General features: G+C 41.6%; 1 protein-coding gene across 10 annotated transcripts in view; it reads right to left on the minus strand.

Moving 5' to 3' along the window:
- The window catches only part of acmsd (aminocarboxymuconate semialdehyde decarboxylase), a 169,522-nt gene that overhangs the window by 67,447 nt on the left and 79,260 nt on the right, over positions 1-22,815 (minus strand). For all 10 annotated transcript variants that reach the window (XR_009511534.1, XM_059966279.1, XM_059966275.1 and 7 more), the window contains 2 exons: positions 21,126-21,175; positions 5,215-5,451 (listed from right to left, as the gene is read on the minus strand). Coding sequence is in view for 9 of the 10 variants with exons in the window: in XM_059966279.1 (XP_059822262.1) it covers positions 5,215-5,451; positions 21,126-21,175 (287 nt within the window). In the remaining variant the exon portion in view is untranslated. The remainder of the gene's footprint in view (positions 1-5,214; positions 5,452-21,125; positions 21,176-22,815) is intronic.

Raw genomic sequence — 22,815 nt, forward strand, 5'->3', positions numbered from 1 at the left:
CAATGCTTTGTACAATTTTAACATTACATTCCAACTCCTATACTCAATGCTCTGATTTATAAAGGCCAGCATACCAAAAGCTTTCTTCACCACCCTATCCACATGAGATTCCATCTTCAGGGAACTATGCACAATTATTCCTAGATCAGTCTGTTTTACTGCATTCCTCAATGCCCAACCATTTACCATGTATGCCCTATTTTGATTATTCCTACTAAAATGTAGCACCTCACACTTATCAGCATTAAACTCCATCTGCCATCTTTCAGCCCACTCTTCTAACTGACCTAAATCTCTCTGCAAACTTTGAAAACCTACTTCATTATCCACAACTCCACCTATCTTAGTATCATCTGCATACTTACTAATCCAATTTACCACCCCATCATCCAGATCATTAATGTATATGACAAGCGACATTGCACCCAGTACAGATCCCTGAGGCACACCACTAGTCACCGGCCCCCAACCTGACAAATAGTTATCCACCACTACTCTCTGGCATCTCCCATCCAGACACTGTTGAATCCATTTTACTACTTCCATATTAATACCTAATGATTAAACCTTCTTAACTAACCTTGCATGTGGAACCTTGTCAAAGGCTTTACCGAAGTCCATATAGTCAACATCCACTGCTTTACCCTCGTCAACTTTCCTAATAACCTCTTCAAAAAATTCAATAAGATTTGTCAAACATGACCTTCCACGCACAAATCCATGTTGACTGTTCCTAATCAAACTCTGTCTATCCAGATAATTATATATACCATCTCTAAGAATACTTTCCATTAATTTACCCACCACTGACGTCAAACTTACAGGCTGATAATTGCTAGGTTTACTCTTAGAACACTTTTTAAACAATGGAACCACATGAGCAATATGCCAATCCTTCGCCACCATCCCTGTTTCTAATGACATTTGAAATAGTTCTGTTAGAGCCCTTGCTATTTATACACTAACTTCCCTCAAGGCCCTAGGGATAATACTGTCAGGACCTGGAAATTTATCCACTTTTATATTCTTTAAAAGTGCCAGTACTTCCACTTTTTTAATCACCATAGTTTCCATAACTACCCTACTTGTTTCCCTTACCTTACATAATTCAATATCCTTCTCCTTAGTGAATACCGAAGAAAAGAAATTGTTTAAAATCTCTCCCATCTCTCCCCATAATGGGGAGAGAATGAAAGATTGCTGTAGAAGGTGGGCTGCTTTGTCCTAGATAGTGGAGGACACTTCATTATGTTTACAGTTCAAGTCCTATCAGCACTGGAAAGGCTATGTGGTATTAAGAGTGAGTCACTCCCATCAGGATATTCAGCCTCTGACCTGCACTTACAGTTGCAATCTTATTGTGAATGGTTGAGTTGAGTTTCTGATCATTGGTGACCCCTCAAGAATTTGATACTGCCATTGAATACTGTGCAGGATAGAAAATTAGTTCTCTTATCAAAGATGGTCATAGTCTCCGCCGGGTGGTTGCCTTGTGTATCATTTGGAATCTGCACTCCAGTTCTCACTCTGGTCGTACCAACAGCACCTCCCAAACTCATGACCTCTGCTATCAAGATACCAGATGCAGGGTACACCATCATTGACTTTCTCATTGGATAGTAAATGCTAGCTTTGCCAACAACACACAGATCCCAAAAATTAATAATTAAAATACAGTGGGTGAGAAGAGACAATTGTGCTTTTTACTGTTTGTTTGGCTCAGCACCTTGCACAAACCCATCCATGTCCTTCTGTATTTGGTCAGTGGTGGTGCTATCAAGCTAAACTTGGTGACAGATATAGAAGTCCCCTATACAGACTGTTGCCTTATTACTTGCCTTGAAGAAGAGCACTGTCCAGTAGTTGTGGGAGAATACTAGGTGTCCTTCAACAATTTTCTGTTGCCACGTTTGACCCGATGCTGTGAGATTTTATGGACTATGGGGTTAATGTTGAAAACTATTCCTTTCTGAAAGTTTGCTACTGGGTTTCTGCCCTTTGTGGGTCTATCCTGCTTGTTGCGGAATGTATCAGGGACTGTGGTGAAGCAATCTAGCTTGCTGTTTTTATGGTCCAATGCTATGAGTATGCAGTGTAAGACTGTTGCTTGTCTAGGATAACTCAGACTTTACACACCAGTTCTTAGATGTTTTCAAAGAGGATCTTGTCAACTGTTTAACAAATCTTGGCTTACTGAACATAAAACATTGAAAACCTACAGCACATTAAAGGCCCTTCAGCCCACAAAGCTATACTGAACATGTCCTTAGCTTAGAAATTACCTAAGGTTACCCATAGCCCTCTATTTTTCTAAGCTCCTTGTACCTATCCAGGAGTCTCTTAAAAGACCCTATCGTATCCGCCTCCACCACTGTCGCCAGCAGTCCATTCCACGCACTCACCACTCTCTGCGTAAAAAAACTTACCCCTGACATCTCCACTGTACCTACTTCCAAGCACCTTAAAACTGTGCCCTCTCATGCTAGCCATTTCAGCCCTGGGAAACAGCTTCTGACTATCCAAACGATCAATGCCTCTCATCATCTTTTACACCTCTATCAGGTCACCTCTCATCCTCCGTCACTCCAAGGAGAAAAGGCTGAGTTCACTCAACCTATTCTCATAAGGCATGCTCCTCAATCCAGGCAACATCCTTGTAAATCTCCTCTGCACCCTTTTTATGATTTCCACATCCTTCCCGTAGTGAGGTGACCAGAACTGAGCACAGTACGCCAAGTGGGGACTTATATAGCTGCAACATTACTTCTTGGCTCCTAAATTGAATCCCATGGTTGATGAAGGCCAATGCACTGTATGCCTTTTTAACCACAGAGTCAACCTGCGCAGCAGCTTTGAGTGTCCAAGTTCCCTCTGATCCTCCACACTGCCAAGAGTCTTACCAATAATACTATATTCTGCCATCATATTTGACCTACCAAAATGAACCACCTCACACTTATCTGGGTTGAACTCCATCTGCCACTTCTCAGCCCAGTTTTGCATCTTATTAATATCCCGCTGTAACCTCTGATAGCCCCCCACACTATCCACAACAACCCCAACCTTTGTGTCACCAGCAAATTTACTAACCCATCCCTCCACTTTCACATTCAGGTCATTTATAAAAATTATGAAGAGTAGGGATCCCAGAACAGATCCCTGAGGCACACCACTGGTGACTGACCTCCATGCAGAATATGACCCATCTACAATCACTCTTTGCCTTCTGTGGGCAAGCCAGTTCTGGATCTGCAAAGCAATTTCCCCTTGGATTCCATGCCTCCTTACTTTCTCAATAAGCCTTGCATGGGGTAGCTTATCAAATGCCTTGCTGAAATCCATAAACACTACATCTACTGCTTTACCTCCATCAACATGTTTAGTCACATCTTCAAAAAAAATTAATTGTAACCTTAACTCTTCAATTTCCAACCACCTGTGTTAACTTTTCACCTCCTTGCTTATCAGCAATCTATTGTTATTTTTCATAAGAGGAATGACAAAGACTCTGCTTACATCACATATTGAGAAAGAGATGCTCAAAAACTTCTGTTATCGGAGGGGAAAAAATATCATCCATCTTAAATGTGTGATACTTCATTTTGAGGCAATGACTACTTGTTCTAGTTTCTCCTGCAAGAGGAAACATCCTCCTGCCTTCCATCCCATCAAGATTTCTTAGGAGCTTCTGTGTTTCAATTGAGTCTCCTCTGATTCTTCCCACATGGTATTTGGCAAGGTACCCCATGCAAGGCTTATTGAGAAAGTAGGGAAGCATGGGATCCAGGGGGACATTGCTTTGTGGATCCAGAATTGGCTTACCCACAGAAGGCAAAGAGTGATTGTAGATGGGTCATATTCTGCATGGAGTTCGGTCACCAGTGGTGTGCCTCAGGGATCTGTTCTGAGACCCCTACTCTTCGTGATTTTTATAAATGACCTGGATGAGAAAGTGGAGGGATGGGTTAGTAAATTTGCTGATGACACAAAGGTTTGAGGTGTTGTGGATAGTGTGGAGGGCTGTCAGAGGTAACAGTGGGACATTGATAGGATGCAGAACTGGGCTGAGAAGTGGCATTTGGAGTTCAACCCAGATAGGTGTGAGATGGTTCATTTTGGTAGGTCAAGTATAATGACAGAATATAATATTAATGTTAAGACTCTTGGCAGTGTGGAGGATCAAACGGATCTTGGGGTCCAAGTCCATAGGATACTCAAAGCTGCTGTGCAGGTTGACTCTGTGATTAAGAAGGCATATGGTGCATTGGCCTTCATCAATCGTGGGATTGAGTTTAGGAGCCGAGAGGTAATTTTGCAGCTATATAGGACCCTAGTCAGATCCCACTTGGAGCACTGTGATCAGTTCTGGTCACCTCACTATAGGAAGGATGTGGAAACCATAGAAAGGGTGCAGAGGAGATTTACAAGGATGTTGCCAGGATTGAGGAGCATTCCTTTTGAGAATAGGTTGAATGAATTCGGCCTTTTTTCCTTGGAGTGACAGAGGATGAGAGGTGACTTGATAGAGGTGTATAAGATGAGGAGAGGCATTGATTGTGTGGATAGTCAGAGGCTTCTTCCCTTGACTGTAAAGGCTAGCATGAAATAGCAGAGTTTTAAGGTGTTTGGAAGCAGGTATAGCTGAGATGTCAGGGGTAAATTTTTTATGCAGAGAGTGGTGAGTGCGTGGAATGGGTTGCTGGCAACGATGGTGGGGTGGATATATAGCGTCTTTTAAGAGACTCCTGGACAAATATATGGAGCTCAGAAAAATAGAGGGGTATAGGTAGCTCTAGGTAATTTCTAAAGTAAGGACATGTTCGGCACAACTTTCGGGCTGAAGGGCCTGTATTGTGCTGTAGATTTTCTATGTTCCTATTGTTACAGAAATTAGATTAAATTGTGTTTGGATGTCCATCATTCATGGAAAATTATGTTTTAATTTTACAGTGCTGAATTGTGATCCCAATGACCTTTGACACTGCAGGACTCTTTGCTTTCCAAATTCTTTCACATTCATCACCTTCACCACATCCAGCATCCTAATTCCCAATGTCACAAGACATACATTAGGCTCGTCATGACCTTCTGTTCGAAGGTTACACCCACCCAACCCAAATGTGATGACATCCCTAGAATCGTCATCACTCTCAGAATTCTATAGAGACCATTCCCTGCATGACAAGTAAAGCTTTAAGACATGTTAATGCTTACTGCATACACTGGGTAAAGCTCTGGACAGTTGAGATTCCAGTCATTGACAGAAGTTCCAATCTGGATTCCAGGAAATCCTAACTCTTTTACACAACGATACATTTCCTGAACAGCGAGTTCTGGGTCTTGCATGGGCACGGTACCAAGTCCAGTGAATCTCTTTGAATATTTCGTTACTGTGGCTGCAATGTTGTCATTCAAAATACGGCATAAGTCCAGTGTGTCCGTAGGTTTTGCCTACCAAAAACAACAGTATGACAATTAGCAACAAATAGTAGATTTTATAGTCATCGAGCACGGCAGCACAGATACAGGCCATTTGTCCCATCTAGCCCCTGCTGAAATGTTATTCTGCTTAATCCCATTGTTCTTTATTTGGACCATATCCCTCCTAGCTATGCAGCTATCCAAACTTTTAAATGTTGCAATCAAACCCCCATCCACCACTTCCACTGGCAATTCCCTCCAATTTATTACCTGATCCTGAATGCCAAGTGATTGAACCTTCTTGAACAGCCTCCCATGCAAAAGTTTGTTGAAAGGCTTTCAGAAGTAAATTTCTTATGTGAAAGTTAAATTAACGCAATTCAAAGGGTTGAAACATATGTGAGTATTTGGTAGTAGAAGAACAGGTTTTTGAAGATGTTTCATTGAGAAAAAAATGGAACTCTTCATGTGTCTGTGTGTTGACCTTAGCAGGAAATGTAAAATATGAATTAAATTATTGTTGTTATGGTGTCCAACTCACCTCATCTTTCATTGCTAAGCTTAAAAGTATTTCACCACTCCTGGGCTTGTACTTTATTTGGCAATCAAAATACATTTATTCAGCTGCACTGCTTGATAAAGCTGAACTATTCCTTTGATTTATGTTTAAATAATATATATTAACCATATAAAAGAGAGAAGATCCTTATAGCTAAGACAAAGGACGTGAGGCAAGTCAGAAAGAATTGGATACATCAGATGAAAATGAAGGTACGCAGACCAATCAGCCATCTGATTCTGCTCTGCTATGAAATACATTAATGGTTGACCATCTACATTCAGTTCCCTCTACCTGCTTCCCCCTTTAACCCTTGCTGTCTTTAGACATTAATATCATATCCATTATTTCTTAAATATATTTAATATTTTGGCTTTCCCTGTCTTCTGTAGCAAAGAATTCTCAAGTTCAACCCTCTTAGGATGACAAAATCTCTCTTCAACTGTATCCTAAATGAATGATACTGAACTAAGCTACAAGACCATATGGTACAGGAGGAGATTTTGGTCTTCTGGTCCACCAGGGCTGCTCCTAATTCTACACCCTCAGTTATGGGCTTCCCTGTATCCAGGGAGCCGTGCCTGTCACGTGACAGCACTGCCCTCACCACAGAAGTCACACCACCTGCCAGTCAACATTTCGCCCCTCCCAACTAATCAATGCACACTTAACCATTGACCACCTTAATTAGATTAACCTGTCTAACACCAAGCCTTTGGCCCCCCTGGTGAATCACCTGGGCTGGACCCTCCAGCCTCCTGACCTATAAAGGGTGCTACATGTGCTTAGCTCACTCTCTTTCTGTCATCCTTGAGGGATCACCCTGCTTCACTCCAGGCTGAAGACTGCAGAACAGTGCTGGAGACACGTGGTAAGGTGTGCATTGAATAGGGTTGTGGGAGCGGTTATTGTTGTCCCTTTAGCAAAGAGCCGTGCCTGCCCAGAGTCAAAGGGTGGTATGTATTGTAGTTACTTTTCCCTTGCTTGTATGTGTACCTGTACTCAGTCCCCACACCGTGGTCCTGTATAATGTACTGCCGAACTGACTTTTCCCATGCTCGTCTGTTCTAAGCGTGTTTGTGCGAATATTGTAGCTGCATCTGTTGCTCCCAAGCTTTTTCTCCCCTTGTAAATAAACTCCTTACTATTAACACTGTGTATCCAGGACTCTTGCCCTTGATACCCAAAGAATCTTACTCATTTCCATCACAACAATAAACTACGATTAGTTTATTCTCAAGACTACCCAAAACAATAACAAAGCACCCATTTGTATCAGAAATTACATTGTGTTGAATAAAGGATACATTCTGATCAAACAGGATAGAGACGCCTCTCGATCTAGATTGAGAGGGTAAGTGAAAATGTATACCCTTCCATCCTTTGAAAGAATGTGAAATACCATCTTTACGAATATAGGTTTCTTGGAGAAAGATTATATGTGTTTTAAGTTTCCGGATATAAGAGAAAATCTTATTTCATTTAACAGGGTTATTTAGACCTTTCACATTAAAACTGAGTATATTAATAAAAGAATCCATCAAGTATCCTTTAGTAATGTATAAAAGGTAATCACAGACATGCAGATAGTGAATAAACAAAACAGTAAAAACATTCAATCAGCTTTCTGGAAGAACCCATTTCCTCCCTCCCTCCTCAATTATTAAGGGATTGGACACACTGGAGGCAGGAAGCATATTCCCACTGATGGGTGAGTCCAGAAATAGAGGCCACAGTTTAAGAATAAGGGGTAGGCCATTTAGAACAGAGATGCTTTTTCACCCAGAGAGTGGTGGATATGTGGAATGCTCTGCCCCAGAAGGCAGTGGAGGCCAAGTCTCTGGATGCATTCAAGAGAGAGTTAGATAGAGCTCTTATAGATAGCGTGGTGAAGGGATATGGGGAGAGGGCAGGAATGGGGTACTGATTGTGTATGATCAGCCATGATCACAGTGAATGGCGGTGCTGGCTAGAAGGGCCAAATGGCCTACTCCTGCACCTACTGTCTATTGTCGATTGTCCTTCCCAGAGAGAGAAATCAGCCAAGAAAGGCTGAAGACTAAATCTAACAATCCCAACCCAAAACTCCGGTGGCTCCAGAAAAAAAAAATATATACACAAAACAAAATGTATAAGTTCGCTATTTACGAGAAAAAAAAACCGTGGGAAAATGTAAGTATTAGACTCGGTGAAAAGGAAAGACAAATAAGGAAAATCAATAAGTAAAACAACATATACTTGCAGGTGCAAAAAAAAGGAGTAAAGAAACAAATAGAAAATAATTAGAAAAGGAAGCGGTTTAGATAGCTTCCTACATGACTAATTTAAGGCATTTAAGGGAGAAAAAAACCCAAAATGACAAAATGGCAAAATAATGAAAAAAACAAAAACCAGCAATAAGAAATATAGAATATTGTAGACTATTGAAAAACGGTAAAAGACCGAAAGGTGTATAAATAATCAAAAGATAGGAAAAATCTGAGTGAATTTAAGGTAAAGCAAAACACCCTATAGTTTCATTCCTCAGTAATTACTACATGTTCACCCTACATAATTACTTTCAGTCAAATTACTTAAAGGAAGGTAAAAATCAACATAACACTGAGAGAATATAATGTATTGTTTAAAAAGAGCTGCGAAAAAGTAACATTAGAGGACCCATATAAAGGCAGAAAACAGCAAAAGAGAAAATGGATGCAGTCTGCCTGCATATTTTGCATAGTTTGAAAGATAACAAGGTGCCAGTTACTTAATCAAACAAATGATTAAGACTTTGTGAAACCAAGAAACCTTGTTATCAACAAAACGCCAATTACTTGATTGAACACCTGAAATTAAAACATTTAGCATGAAGCAACTCAAGGTTGAATTTAAGAATGGAGACTATGTAAAAATTTCTTTGCTTCTTCAGGCTTCGTAAACCAAGCAACCTTATTATCAGAAATAGTAACCTTGAGTTTACATGGATCTCTGAGAGAAAGGTGACAGCCAAGCTTAAAAAGATCAGACATGACCTCTTTAAAAGCCTGTCTAGCTCTTAGAACTTCCGATGGATAATCTTGAACGATCCAAAACTGTTGATCACGAAATTGAAATATGCATTTCTTCCTTGATTCACGAAGGATCTGTTCTTTAATCTGATAGTCATAAAAGCGAATGATAATAGAGCGAGGTTTGGCAGTATTCCAACTAGGCGGGGTAACTCGGTGAACGCGCTCAAATTTTGGTAGTTCCAATAATATATCAGGGAATAAATCTTTCAGCATTTGAGCACAAAAATCGATAGGTTGATCACCCTCCAGTTTTTCAGGAAGCCCAAGAATTCTGATATTGCACCTTCGGTTCCTGGTCTCCAAATCTGTAAGTTTCTTCAGTAACGCGTCGTGATTTTTAAAGTTGTTCCTTAGAAATTTTCTTGACACCTTCAATATCCTTCTGCAACACCAGCAGAGATTCTTCGTGTAGCTCAATACGAATTTCATGGTCATTCACGGTCTACCGTATACTTCCAAGTTTCCGATTAAGCGTTTTCAGTTCAGATTTAACCAGGTCGAAGGAATTCTATAACAAGTCAAACTTGGATTCCAAGTCATCCAGTTTATCCAATTTTTCGAGTCTCTCTGACATTTGTTGAAACATTTCAGTCAAGGTCTCTAAAGTAGCCTCTTTTCTAGAGTGTTCTCTACTCATGGTGCTCTCACCGAGATAGGTTTAAACAGCAAGGTAAGCGAATAATTTCGGAGCATGTAGCTACTGCAACCTACTCCATTACAGCCACCGGAAGTCTCCTCATCTCCTGGCTTAAATGTCCTAAGCTCTGGCTCTCTTATCATGCCAGTTCTTTATTTTACTCTGAGCAGATTTTAAATTCTCCCTAGCAAGGTTGCAAGCCCTCTGCAATCTGTCCTTGAATTTTAAAACATAGTACAACAAACTTACATGCAGGTCATTGTTGATCCAATGCACTCCTAACAATGCCAAAGGATCTCGAACCTGGTGCCTAAACACAAGCTCAAAGGGGCTAGAACCTAGGGACTCTTGCACAGACTCCCTTACTGCAAATAGAAGCAAGTGAACTCCCTCATCCCAATCCTTCTCAAAACAGAATGTCCTATTCATGGTTTTGAGGGTAGAATGGAATTTTTTTAAGGCCCCTTGGGATTCTGGATGGTACGCAGAAGAGGTAATCTGTTTGGTATGTTACCTGTTGGAATAAACCTGACATAAAATTACTTCCTTGGTAATACTCGGTTTCTTTTGGCAAACAAAATAGGGTGAAAAATTTTATGAGAGCTTTCGACACAGTTGGAGCTTTGATATTCCTGAGAGGTATTGCTTCTGGAAATCTAGGTGTTATACACATAATGGTTAGCAAATACTGATGGGCAGCTCTAGTCATTGGCAATGGGCCAACACAATCCACAATAACTTTAAAAAAGGGTTCACCAAATGCAGGAATAGGCTGTAGTGGAGCCACTGGGGTGACCTGATTAGGTTTACCCACACCCTGACAAGTGTGACAAGTTCGGCTAAATGTCACAACATCTTTCCTCAAACCAGGCCAGGAGAATTGTTTCAAAACCTTGTCCACAGTTTTATTCACACCAAGATGGCCACCCAAGGGCATACAATGGGCCAAGGTTGAAATCTCATTCCTATAGACCTTAGGAACTACAACTTGGTGAAAATTGCCCATTCCTCACTTGCAAGGATATCAGGTGGTCTCTACTTTCTCATTAACACCGCATCCTTGAAATAGTACCCAACTGGCACTTTCTCAATCTCATCACCTGAGAGAGCTCCATCTCACAAAACAGCAATCTCAGGGTTTCTGGTCTGTTCTGCTATAATCTTCTTCCTGGACAGAGACAAATCTTTATAGTCAGATCTGATACAAGGATCCTGGTCAAACAGTGAAGGAAGGAAAGTCACTGACAGGTCAGCAAAACCTGAGTCCTGTTTTGGGCTATCAAGGGTAGCGGAACCATTTTGCACAAGACCATCTGCTTAGGCAGGCTTCTTGGCCATAGTTCAAGTTACTGCGCAGGATGGATAAACATTAGAATCCATCTTTGGATCATCAGTGATTGGCTTAGTCATCAACTGCACTGCAGGGACAACTTTGCCACCTGCTAGATCATTCCCTACCAACAAAGAAACACCTTTCACCGGTAAACTGAGTCGTAGTCCTATCTTAACAGGTCCTGAAACTAAGTCTGACTTCAAAATTACCTTTTGCAGAGGTACAGAGACAATGCCGTCCCCAATGCCTTGAAAAAGATTCACTTCACCAGTGGCAGTCTCATCACAAAAGTCCAGAACATTGTCCAACAAGAGTGACTGAGCAATGGCCAACAACTCTGTCTTTTTGGCTTTCTGTAATTCCTCAGGAGTTGGTGATGCAAATAATTTATCAATGTCTATTGCTGCAAGCTTCAATCAAAAGGGGAGTAATCAATCAAATCAATTATCAATCAATCTATAAGCTCCAATATGGGCAGATCTGGGACGAGTCCCCAAATTATGTTACGTGCCAGCAGCCATAGACTACAGACACAGATTTTAATGTTAAATAAGTATATTTCCAATACCTACCCAAAATATAGACAATTAAAACAATTGCTCCCCTAACCAAAAGTTAACAGTGCAATACATCTTAGCTCACAAACTGTGGAGGTCTGGAAACAGTTCCTCCCAAGCCTTACTCAGAGTTCCAGGATGGTAGTCCAGAAGGTTCTGGAATCCATGGGAACAGGTACAAGTTTCTGTGAGTAAGGGTTCATAAATCCACATTAAGATGGCACAAGGTGATGATCAGAGAATTCCAGAGGACAAGTGAGCGTCACGTAACACACTGGAACTATGCGGGGATAATGAGGTGACAGTCACAGAAGATTCCAGAAGTCGAGTGGTTGTCACTTAAATACTAGAGTCCACACAGGGGTAACAAAATGACACCTATGTTCCAAAATCCACGTAGGGATATCACAAGGTGACCGTCATGGAATATTCCCTAACACAAGTGGTCGCCACGTAACACACCTGAATCCATGTATGGATTAAGAAAAAGTGGTTGCCACAGAATACTCCAGAAATCTGAGTATGGATCATACGAAGTGACAGTCACATATCCAATATGCACTGTATGCCACAAATTATCACAATCTTCTGGACATGGAGAAATATTGAGAACGCCCACTGCTGTAGTGAACTCTTCAACTAACTCAACTCACTCTCTTGCTGGTAACTCACAGTCCGTTGCATCACTGAGCTGCAGAATTTTTCAGAAACCTCCTGAGCTCATTAGAAAAAGCCTACACTCGTTTGTTATATGACACCATCCCCATGCCTTGTCCAGGCGCACCTAAATGATGCTTACGGTTGATCCAAGCAATGTTAACGTATAACAACACACACACGCTCCAGTTTCGTTCAATACACACACTAACACACCAGTTTTGTTGAGACACTGTCTGGGTGCTGGAGCAGGGACCCAATTGCAGACCAAGTACTGTGCACGCTGTGATGTTCATTGGGTCACAAATCCAGAGGTGCAAAAAATGTCGGAGTCAAAGTTCAAGTGGAGATCACAACATCCCGAGAAATCCATAAATAAGAATCAGGAAAATGCACTGGCACATTTTGGCAACAAACAGGTGAAAACACAGGACTAAAATACACTGGCAATAAACAGAGAGGCAGATGATAGGTGTGGTACAATGATACACAGGTGGCAGCAATATAGATTATAATGGGAAACCGGTGATGGTGGAGTAATCAGTGATACAGGGGCATGAGTAGAGCAGGGGCGGGGACAGGGGCACACGCGACATGAAAACAAACAAGAACATGGCAATACAAGAATACAAAATGACAGCTGGGGGAAATACACAAAGAGACCAGCGTTCAGCTGGAGATACTGATAATACACATCAATTTTCTTGAGACAGATGATGCACACCAGTTTTGTTGAGACAGACTGTACACACCAGTTTTACTTTTTATTAAGTGCAATTATGAACAATAGCCAGATCAGAAATGCTGATCAAGTCAACTGGTTCCCAAAGAGAACTCCGATAGGCCAATCAGATGGTTCACTGCTGCTCACTGATAGAACATAAAAAAAATCATATGTACAATTAAGAAACATTAAAAAAATAGTAGAAATACTGGAGTCATGATGTTCCTGATGAAGTCTGCTGGAGAGAAACATTTATACACATGCTGTCCGCCATAATTCAGAGAGATTGAAGGACAAGGTTACAGGGTGACAAAATGTGGCAGGAGCACTTGGAACTAAAAACTAATCCTTACCAGAAGAAAACAGCACCTGATCTTTCCGCACTGTTCTCCAGCAGTTTACTGATTAGGTCCAGGTGGAACATAACTCACAAGTGCTCTTGAAAGTCAGGTACTAACCCTACCTGCCAACAACCAAGCATTGCCATCCTGGTCCCCTTCATGATAGCTTATGAAGAAGCATGTGACTCCCTCCCAGAAATGAGAGGTGTTTGTGCACTTGACTCCTGAAGGCTTGGCCCCCATCATCGCAGATGTTTCCAACCACAGCATCTGGAAGGCTGTTCCAAATTTTGATAGCACAGTGAAGGAAGCTTCTATCCAGTGTGTAGGTTCTCACATCAGGCATAGAAACAGCATGAGCAGGCATTGTTTTCTTTAGATGGACCATACACACTAGTTTTACTGAGACCATACACACCAGTTTTACTGAAACAGACCGTACACACCAGTTTTGTTGATACAGATCGTACACACCAGTTTTACTGAGACAGACCGTATACACCAGTTTTGTTGATACAGACCGTACACACGAGTTTTATTGATACAGACTGTACACACCAGTTTTACTGAGATAGACTGTACACACCAGTTTTACTGAGACAGACCGTACACACGAGGTCTATTGAGACAGATTGTACACACGAGTTTTATTGAGACAGAGCACACACACCGGTGTCAAAGGAGTAATTTACAATGTTAAATAGATTGTGTATTCCCTGCTAGATACAGAAACCACTACAATTTTGGCACTCGTTTCATTTCCATGTGATTCATAGACAGGAGTGAATCATTACAAATCCTTTCAATCGGTCTTCTGTCTTTTATAAAAAGCAGAAATTTCTTTTAATTTGAAGTGATTTTTGTTTCAATTCAAATAATGAGCATTTATTCATTCATCAATCAGATAAAACTGATCATGTTTAAAAGTGAAACAGCTTTTGGTTTACTGAGTCTAAGACAAGCATCAAACATCCTGTTTTCTGAATCTAAGTTTTTCCTCCATATTTGCTCAACTTCTACTATTCTCTGTCATGTTACTGGGGCGGTGTGGGGGCAAGGGATAGGATGGGATGGGAATTCTATCATCTTTGCAATTTTCATGTGTTGTGGAAGGAAACGAGCAGCTGGGTGAGGTGCACATCACTTAGGGAAAACACACAATCTCCACACAGAGAACAGTGGAGATCAACAACATGCAGAAGTTGCAGAAACTGTAAGGCAATAGTTCTTCTAGTGCCTGTTTCATTGTTTTTGCTACAACCTCATTCCTGAAGCTTCATTCATGTCACTTTAACAAAATATTCCTTATTTATCTTACAAACACAAGAAAACCTGCTGATGCTGGAAATCCAAAGCAACACACACAAGATGCTGGAGGAACTCAGCAGGTCAGGCAGCATGAATGGAAGTGAATAAACACAAGAGATTTTGTAGATGTTGGAAATCCAAAGCAACATACACAAAATGCTGGAGGAACTCAGCAGATCAGGCAGCACCTGTGGCAATGATAAAGAGTCAATGCTTCCGACTGAGACCCTTCAGCAGGACTGGGTCTTAACCTGAAACATCAACTGTTTACTCTTTTCCATTGGTGCTACCTGGCCTGCTGAGTTCCTGCAACATCTGTGTGTGTTGCTCCTTACTTGCTGTGTTGATGAGAGCTTTTCCTCAGCTTTCAAAACACACTGACAATTCAATCTTCCTCCGCCCCCATTGTATTTGTCAGTTGTACTTCTCAATGTTTTAACTTATAGACATATTCTGAAAGAGAGACTGAAAAGGAGAAGGGAATATGGGAAAGAGACCGGGAAACGAATGAGTGAAGAAAGTAAAGAAGCAAAGAATTGAGGAAGGAAGCAAAGTAAACAGAAATGGAGAACATGTCATTAAAGCAGAGAGCAAGGCAAAATAGAGGATTTTAAAAAGTGAGGGGTTTCTTTACAATATAAACCACTTCCGCATTTGCACTGCAGAAAGTGACTTTATTCTATTTCACGCTATGTAACTTACCATTAGCAGCAAGTGTTGTACAGAACGCATTTTCCAATTTTTTCCAGTTTTCCAAGTAGGCCTTGTCTTTATGTATCCTAACTGTTTACATTTGCTACACATTCGGTACTGTGTTTTTAAGGGTCTGATGTAAAGGTGAATAACATTAAGACCATAAGATATAGGAGCAGAATTGAGCCATTTGGCACATTGTGTCTCCTCTGTCATCATACAGACCGTTTTGCTATACTGTCAAACAAAACAAAGTCTATTTTATTTTATACCAGACAACGGGGTGACCCATTGGGGCACCCTTTGAGAGAAGGGTAGTGCAGTCTGATGTGACCAGAATGAACATTAAATTTTCCTGAGTGCTATTAGTATCGCTTTGCTTTGGAAATTGAAGAAGAAAACCTCAGTTTATTAAAGAAGGACGATGCATAGCAAGGCAAATATAGCTCCTCCTTGTTTAGTCAAGGACACTTTTGATGGCATCATTTCTGGTTGATTTGCCACCCTTGTGCCTCTCGTTGTCATTCTGGAGATGTGCAGTCCTTTCATCTGCCGTCTCTTCACCTCTTCTGCTGTTTATTCTTTGTCTCTGATATTGGAGACGTGCATTTCTCAGCTCCTTTGTCTCTTCCTCTCTCCTCCTCCTGTGCGTGTTGTTGTCATTCTGGACAACATGCCTCTCCTCCTCTGTCTCTTCTTCTCTCATCTTTTTTGTCCTGACTCTTTGATCCTGGAGTCGTGCAGCCCTGGCCTCACCCGATTCTTGTTCTCTCCCTCTCCTTGCCACTTCCTGACGATGTTTGGCTAAAATGTCCCATTCTCTTTCCACATGGCATAATTAGGCTGAACATATTTTTTTAATGCTAATGCTGGATAGAAGATATGAAACAGTAACACTAAAGCCTCCAGGATGCTGATTATTCTTGATGATCTGGTTGGTGCTCTCCTAAATGGACGTGATATGGTCACCAGTGTCCTGTGACTGCAGAAAAGGGTTTGATGGATGTCTCAAAGTACCTCATTACAATAAGATTTAATTATCTCTTATTGATGGCCCCCAAACAGTAGTCTGTTTGTAGGGTGTAAGTTGAATGAAGAGTTAAAATTGGCATGTCACAAAGGTAATGATACAGTTGTCATGGGGGATTTCAACATGCAGATAGACTGGGAGAATCAGAATGGTACTGGACCCCAAGAAAGGGAGTTTGTGGAGTGCCTCCGAGATGGATTCTTAGAACAGCTTGTACTGGAGCCTACCAGGGAGAAGGCAATTCTAGATTTAGTGTTGTGTAATGAACCGGATTTGATCAGGGACCTTGAGGTAAAGGAGCCATTAGGAAGTAGTGACCATAATAATGATATGTTTTAACCTACAATTTGAGAAAGAGAAGGAAAAATCGGATGTGTCAGTATTACGGTTGAACAAAGGGAACTATGGAGCTATGAGGGAGGAGCTGGCCAAAGTTCAATGGAACAATACCCTAGCAGGGAAGACAGTGGAACAAAAATGGAAGGTATTTCTGGGAATAATGCAGAAGGTGCAGGATCCGTTCATTCCAAAGAGGAAGAAAGATCCTAAGGGGAGTAAGGGGTGGCCGTGGCTGATGAGGGAAGTAAAGGACAGTATAAAAATAAAAGAGAAGAAGTATAACATAGCAAAGATGAGCAGGAAGCCGGGGGACTGGGAAGCTTTAAAAGAGCAACAGAAGATAACAAAAAAGGCAATTTGTCAAGAAAAAATTAGGTACGAAGGTAAACTAGCGGAGAATATGAAGGAGTATAGTAAAAGCTTCTTTAGGTATGTGAAAAGCAATAATAGTTAAGACCAAAATTGGGCCATTGAAGACAGAAACGGGTGACTTTATTATGGTGAACAAGGAAATGGCAGACGAGTTGAACAGGTACTTTGGATCTGTCTTTACTAGCAAAGACACAAACAATCTCCCAGATGTAATAGTGGCCAAAGGAATTAGAGTAATGGATGAACTGGATGAAATTTATATTAGGCAAGAAACGGTGTTGGATAGACTGTTGGGTCTGAAGGCTGATAAGTCCCCGGGACCTGATGGTCTGCAGCCCAGGGTACTTAAGGAGGTGCCTCTAGAAATTGTGGATGCATTGGTAATCATTTTCCAATGTTCTATAGATTCAGGAACAGTTCCTGCAGATTGGAGGGTGGCTAATGTTGTCCCACTTTTCAAGAAAGGAGGGAGAGAAAAAACAAGGAGTTATAGGCTGGTTAGCCTGACGTCAGTAGCGGGAAAGATGCTGGAGTCAATTATAAAAGAGGAAATTACGACACATTTGGATAGCAGTAGAAGGATCAGTCTGAGTTAGCATGGATTTATGAAGGGAAAATAATGCTTGACTAATCTTCCGGAGTTTTTTGAGGATGTAGCTATGAAAATGGACAAGGGAGAGCCAGTGGATGTAGTGTACCTGGACTTCCAGAAAGCTTTTGATAAAGTCCCACATAAGAGATTAGTGGGCAAAATTAGGGCACATGATATTGAGGGCAGAGTACTGACATGGATTGAAAATTGGCTGGCTGACAGGAAACAAAGAGTAGCAATTAACGGGTCCCTTTCGGAATGGCAGGCTGTGACCAGTGGGGTACCGCAAGGTTCGGTGCTGGGACTGCAGCTGTTTACAATATACATTAATGATTTAGATGAAGGGATTAAAAGTAACATTAGCAAATTTGCTGATGACACAAAGCTGGGTGGCAGTGTGAAATGTCAGGAGGATGTTATGAGAATGCAGGGTGACTGGGATAGGTTGGGTGAGTGGGTAAGTGTATGGCAGATGTGGATAAATGTGAGGTTATCCACTTTGGTGGCAAGAACAGGAAGGCAGATTACTATCTAAATGGAGTCAAGTTAGGAAAAGGGGAAGTACAAAGAGATCTAGGTGTTCTTGTACATCAGTCAATGAAAGCAAGCATGCAGGTACTGCAGGCAGTGAAGAAAGCTAATGGCATGCTAGCCTTTATAACAAGAGGAATTGAGTATAGGAGTAAGGAGGTCCTTCTGCAGCTGTACAGGGCCCTGGTGAGACCCCACCTGGAGTATTGTGTGCAGTTTTGGTCTCCAAATTTGAAGAAGTACATTCTTGCTATTGAGGGAGTGCAGAGTAGGTTCACAAGGTTAATTTCCGGAATGGCGGGACTGTCATATGTTGAAAGATTGGAGCAACTGGGCTTGTATACACTGGTATTTAGAAGGATGAGAGGGAATCTGATTGAAACATATGAGATTATTAAGGGATTGGACACGCTGGAGGCAGGAAGCATGTTCCTGCTGATGGGTGAGTCCAGAACTAGAGGCCACAATTTAAGAATAAGGGGTAGGCCATTTAGAACAGAGATGCGGAAAAACTTTTTCACCCAGAGAGTGGTGGATATGTGGAATGCTCTGCCCCAGAAGGCAGTGGAGGCCAAGTCTCTGGATGCTTTCAAGAGAGAGTTAGATAGATCTCTTATAAATAGCGGGGTGAAGGGATATGGGGAGAGGGCAGGAACAGGGTATTGATTGTGTATGATCAGCCATGATCACAGTGAATGGCAGTGCTGGCTGGAAGGGCTGAATGGCCTACTCCTGCATCTACTGTCTTTTGTCTATTGATGGGTGGCAGTTAGATTTGTCCCAATCCTACACATTCTGATGCTGATTAGCAGAATGTGACTGCTCGAAATAGAGCTGTCCTGCCCTTTTGCTCCGGTTGCTGTCGCTGCTGTGAGCATCGTGAAGTGCTTCTGAGGCTGGCCGTGCGCATGCGTTGCGGTGTCGCGTCGCCGTTTCCATCATGGCTGACATCGGCTCTCGGGTGAAAGTGGGGTTGTTGATTTTGGCGACTGAGCAATTTTATACGAATATGTAACCCTGAACTTTGCCTGCATTCTGTAAGTTATGCATTTTAAGTCAATTTAGCCAAAAATAGTGCCTCTGTAGGGCACTGTTTGAAGTAATTGGAGGTCATAAGCAGACAAACAGAGCATGAGAGTTTTAGTAGTATATAGATAAGTACTTCCCATTAACAGAAGGCAATCATAAGACATGGGAGCAGAATTAAGTCATTTGACCTGTCAAGTCTGCTCCGCCATTCAATCATGGCTGATCCGTTTTTTCCCCTCCTCAACCCCATTTCTCAGTCTTTTTCCTGTAACCTTTGATGCCGTGTCCAATCAAAACCCTATCAATCTCTGCCTTAATTATACCCAACGACCTGGCCTCCACAGTTGCAAGTGGTAACAAATTCCACAAATTCACAACCCTCTGGCTAAAGAAATTTATCTGCATCTGTTTCAAATGGGCGGCCTTCTCTCCTGAAGTTGTACCCTCTTGTCCTAGACTCTCCCAGCATGGGAATCATCATTTTCATATCTGCTTTGTTTAGGTCTTTCAGCATTCAAAAGGTTTCAATGAGATCCTCCAATCACTACCCCCCCCCCCCCCATCCTGCTAAATTCCAGTGAGAACAGACCCAGAGCCATCAAATGTTCCTTGTATGATAACCCTTTCATTCCTAGAGTCATCCTTGTGAACCTTCTCTGGAGATTCTGGACATTCTCCAACGCCAGCACATCTTTTCTTAGATAATGAGCCCAAAACTGTTCACAATACTCAAGGTGAGGCCTCACCAGTGCCTTATAAAGTATCAGCATCACATCCTTTCTCTCAGTAGATGGCGTGGCACACGGCAACAGCGGCCTTTCGGATCTGGTGCTACTTTAAATTAGTTTTTTAAATTTAATTTTAAGGCACAATTAGGGTTTAGGGAAATGGATAACAGAGTGACTATCTACCATCGCCAGATACTGCTACAATACAGAGATCGCTCAAAAACAAACCTTCATGAAAATCTGCTGGTTAGATTGCGCGACCTCGGCTTGCTGAGGGAATTGGGCCTGCAGTCCTCGGAGTCACCTGATGCCGGTAGCCAGAGTTGGGGATGTCTTAAGCGGTGTGTGAGGAAGCAGAAGTGAAGCGAGTGGGCAGGAGTCCGTGCCAGGAAGAAAGCAAGCCCTAGCCGGCCGGCTCTCCCGTCCATTCTGCTCTCCAATGGACATTAAATTGGACTACATCTGTGGCAACGATATAATCAGTGTGAGTACAGAAATGGACGGAATCCTGGACACTGCTATTCAACTGTTTATTGATGTAACAGATTTTCCCCCAAGTCATCGGACTACCAACCTACGGCCCTCTGCTATGCCTATTGTCTTATTTATTTGTTGTAATGCCTGCACCGTTTGGTGTACTTTATGCAGTCCTGGGTAGGTCTGTAGTCTAGTGTAGTTTTTGTGTTGGTTTACGTAGTTCAGTGCAGTTTTTGTATTGTTCATGTAGCACCACGGCCCTGAAAAGCATTGTCTTGTTTTTACTGTGTACTGTACCATCAGTTATGGTCAAAATGACAATAAAAAGTGACTTGACTTGACTTGTATTCTGGACCTCTTGACATGAATGCTAACATTGCATTTGCCTCCTCACCACCGACTCAACCTGCAAATTTACCTTCAGGGTGTTCTGCACACAAGGACTCTCAAGCCCTTTTGCATCTCAGATTTTTTGGATTTTCTCCCTCTTTAGAAAATTGACTGCACATTTATTTCTACTACCAAAGTACATGGCCATACATTTTCCAAATTAGTATTTCATTTGCCACTCTGTTGCCCATTCTCCGAATTTGCAGCCTTCCTGTTTCCTCAACAGGACCAGACCCTTCACCAATCTTTGCATCATCTGAAAACCTGGCAACAAAGCCATCTATTCCATCATCTAATTCATTTCCATTAGCAGAACTGTTGTACTTACAGTCTCATTCAGGTGTGCAAACTTACCCAATAATTGAACATAACAGGAACAGTAGAGAGAACCTGCACCGTTACACCTGTCAATTAAATGTTTTACATCATTAAAAAAATGTCATTTCTGTTTCATTTCAGTTTCCACATGTATGTCATCACTTTTTTGGTTTTGAAATTGCTGCAGGTTCCAATTATTTCAACTAACATGCTGCCATTGTTAACAGGTGAAAACATTTTGAGCTGAACTCATTTATCATGAGACCATAAGACAAAGGAACAGAATTAGGCCATTCAGCCTAATGAGTCTGCTCTGCCATTCCATCATGGCTGATCACAGATCCCACTCAACCCCATTCACCTGCTTCTCACCATATCCTTCGATGCTCTGATCAGGAAATGGTCAACTTCCACCTTAAATATACTCATGGCTTAGTATTCCATAGATTCACTATTCTCTGGCTAAAAAAACATTCATCCTTACCTCTGTTCTAAAAGGTTTCCCCTCAGTTTTGAGGCTATGCCCTCTAGTTCTGGATATCCCCACCATTGGAAACATTCTCTCCACATCCACCTTATCCAGTCCTTTCAACATTCAGTAGGTTTCAATGAGATTCCCCCCACATTCTTCTAAATTCCAATGAGTACAGGCCCAAAGCTGCTAAATGCTCCTCATATGCTAATCCCTTTATTCCCAGAATCATTGTGATGAACCTCCTCTGGACTCTCTCCAAAAACAACACATCCTTTCTAAGATATGGGGCCCAAAACAGTTGACAATACTCCAAGTCTTACAGAGGCTCAGCACTATCTCCTTGCCTTTGTATTCTATTCCCCTCGAAATAAATGTCAACATTGCATTTGCCAAAATATTTAAATAATTACTCTATATTTAAAAAATAGAATTACAGAAGTAAGGAGACAAACCTTTCAGTAAACCTATATCACATGAAAAAAGCACATGTTTCATTCTGAAAGTAGTTTGTACCACTGGTGTGATGATGCATGCTGATCTCATTCATTGTATTTCAGTTACAAATGGTCCACATGTTTAAACTTCCTTGGAAGATCATCCCTATATTTGTATAGATACCTTTATTTTGTTGCTGAAAAATAACTGTAGCATCACATTAAGTTTTAATTATACAATGGTATACTATGAGTGTAGAGATCAAAGCGTTCCGGGACAATTTTTAATTCTGTGATAGCATATTAAGCTAAGTATGATTGGAACCTGCAACTGGTGTGTTTTCAGGCCAATTGAGTGACCTGGTGCTTTGCTGTCTCTGAGGGAGTTTGGTGAAGTTTGGAGCAGAGCATGCGGCCCGGAAGCCAAGAAAGCAGGAAACAGGGCACAAGATCATGATTGACTCCAATTCTGACTGATCTCAGCATCGAGCAAGATGGAATCAACAAGGATGAGAGTGGAAGGCGAGAGGATTCTCTGTGCCGTCTGCCTGCATGTGACCGGTCTCTCTCTCCCCCTCTTGATCACTGCTGCCAGTATCTTGGATCTTGGGCAAGGTTTGATCAACACGGTTTGTGCATTGGGCTCTGCATATCATGTTACACGTGTTTCTGATTTCTGACCAGTCCTTTTTTTATTGCTATTTTGTGTGATTTTGATCTGGACTGACTGGCTGTACAGCCGGCAGTCAGCTAATAACACAGCACTAAATTGAACTGAACATTCCTAGACTGTTTAAAGGAATCTGTGGTTTAATGT

The sequence above is a fragment of the Hypanus sabinus genome, chromosome 4, assembly GCF_030144855.1.
Source record: "Hypanus sabinus isolate sHypSab1 chromosome 4, sHypSab1.hap1, whole genome shotgun sequence".
NCBI classification, from domain to species: Eukaryota; Metazoa; Chordata; class Chondrichthyes; order Myliobatiformes; family Dasyatidae; genus Hypanus; species Hypanus sabinus.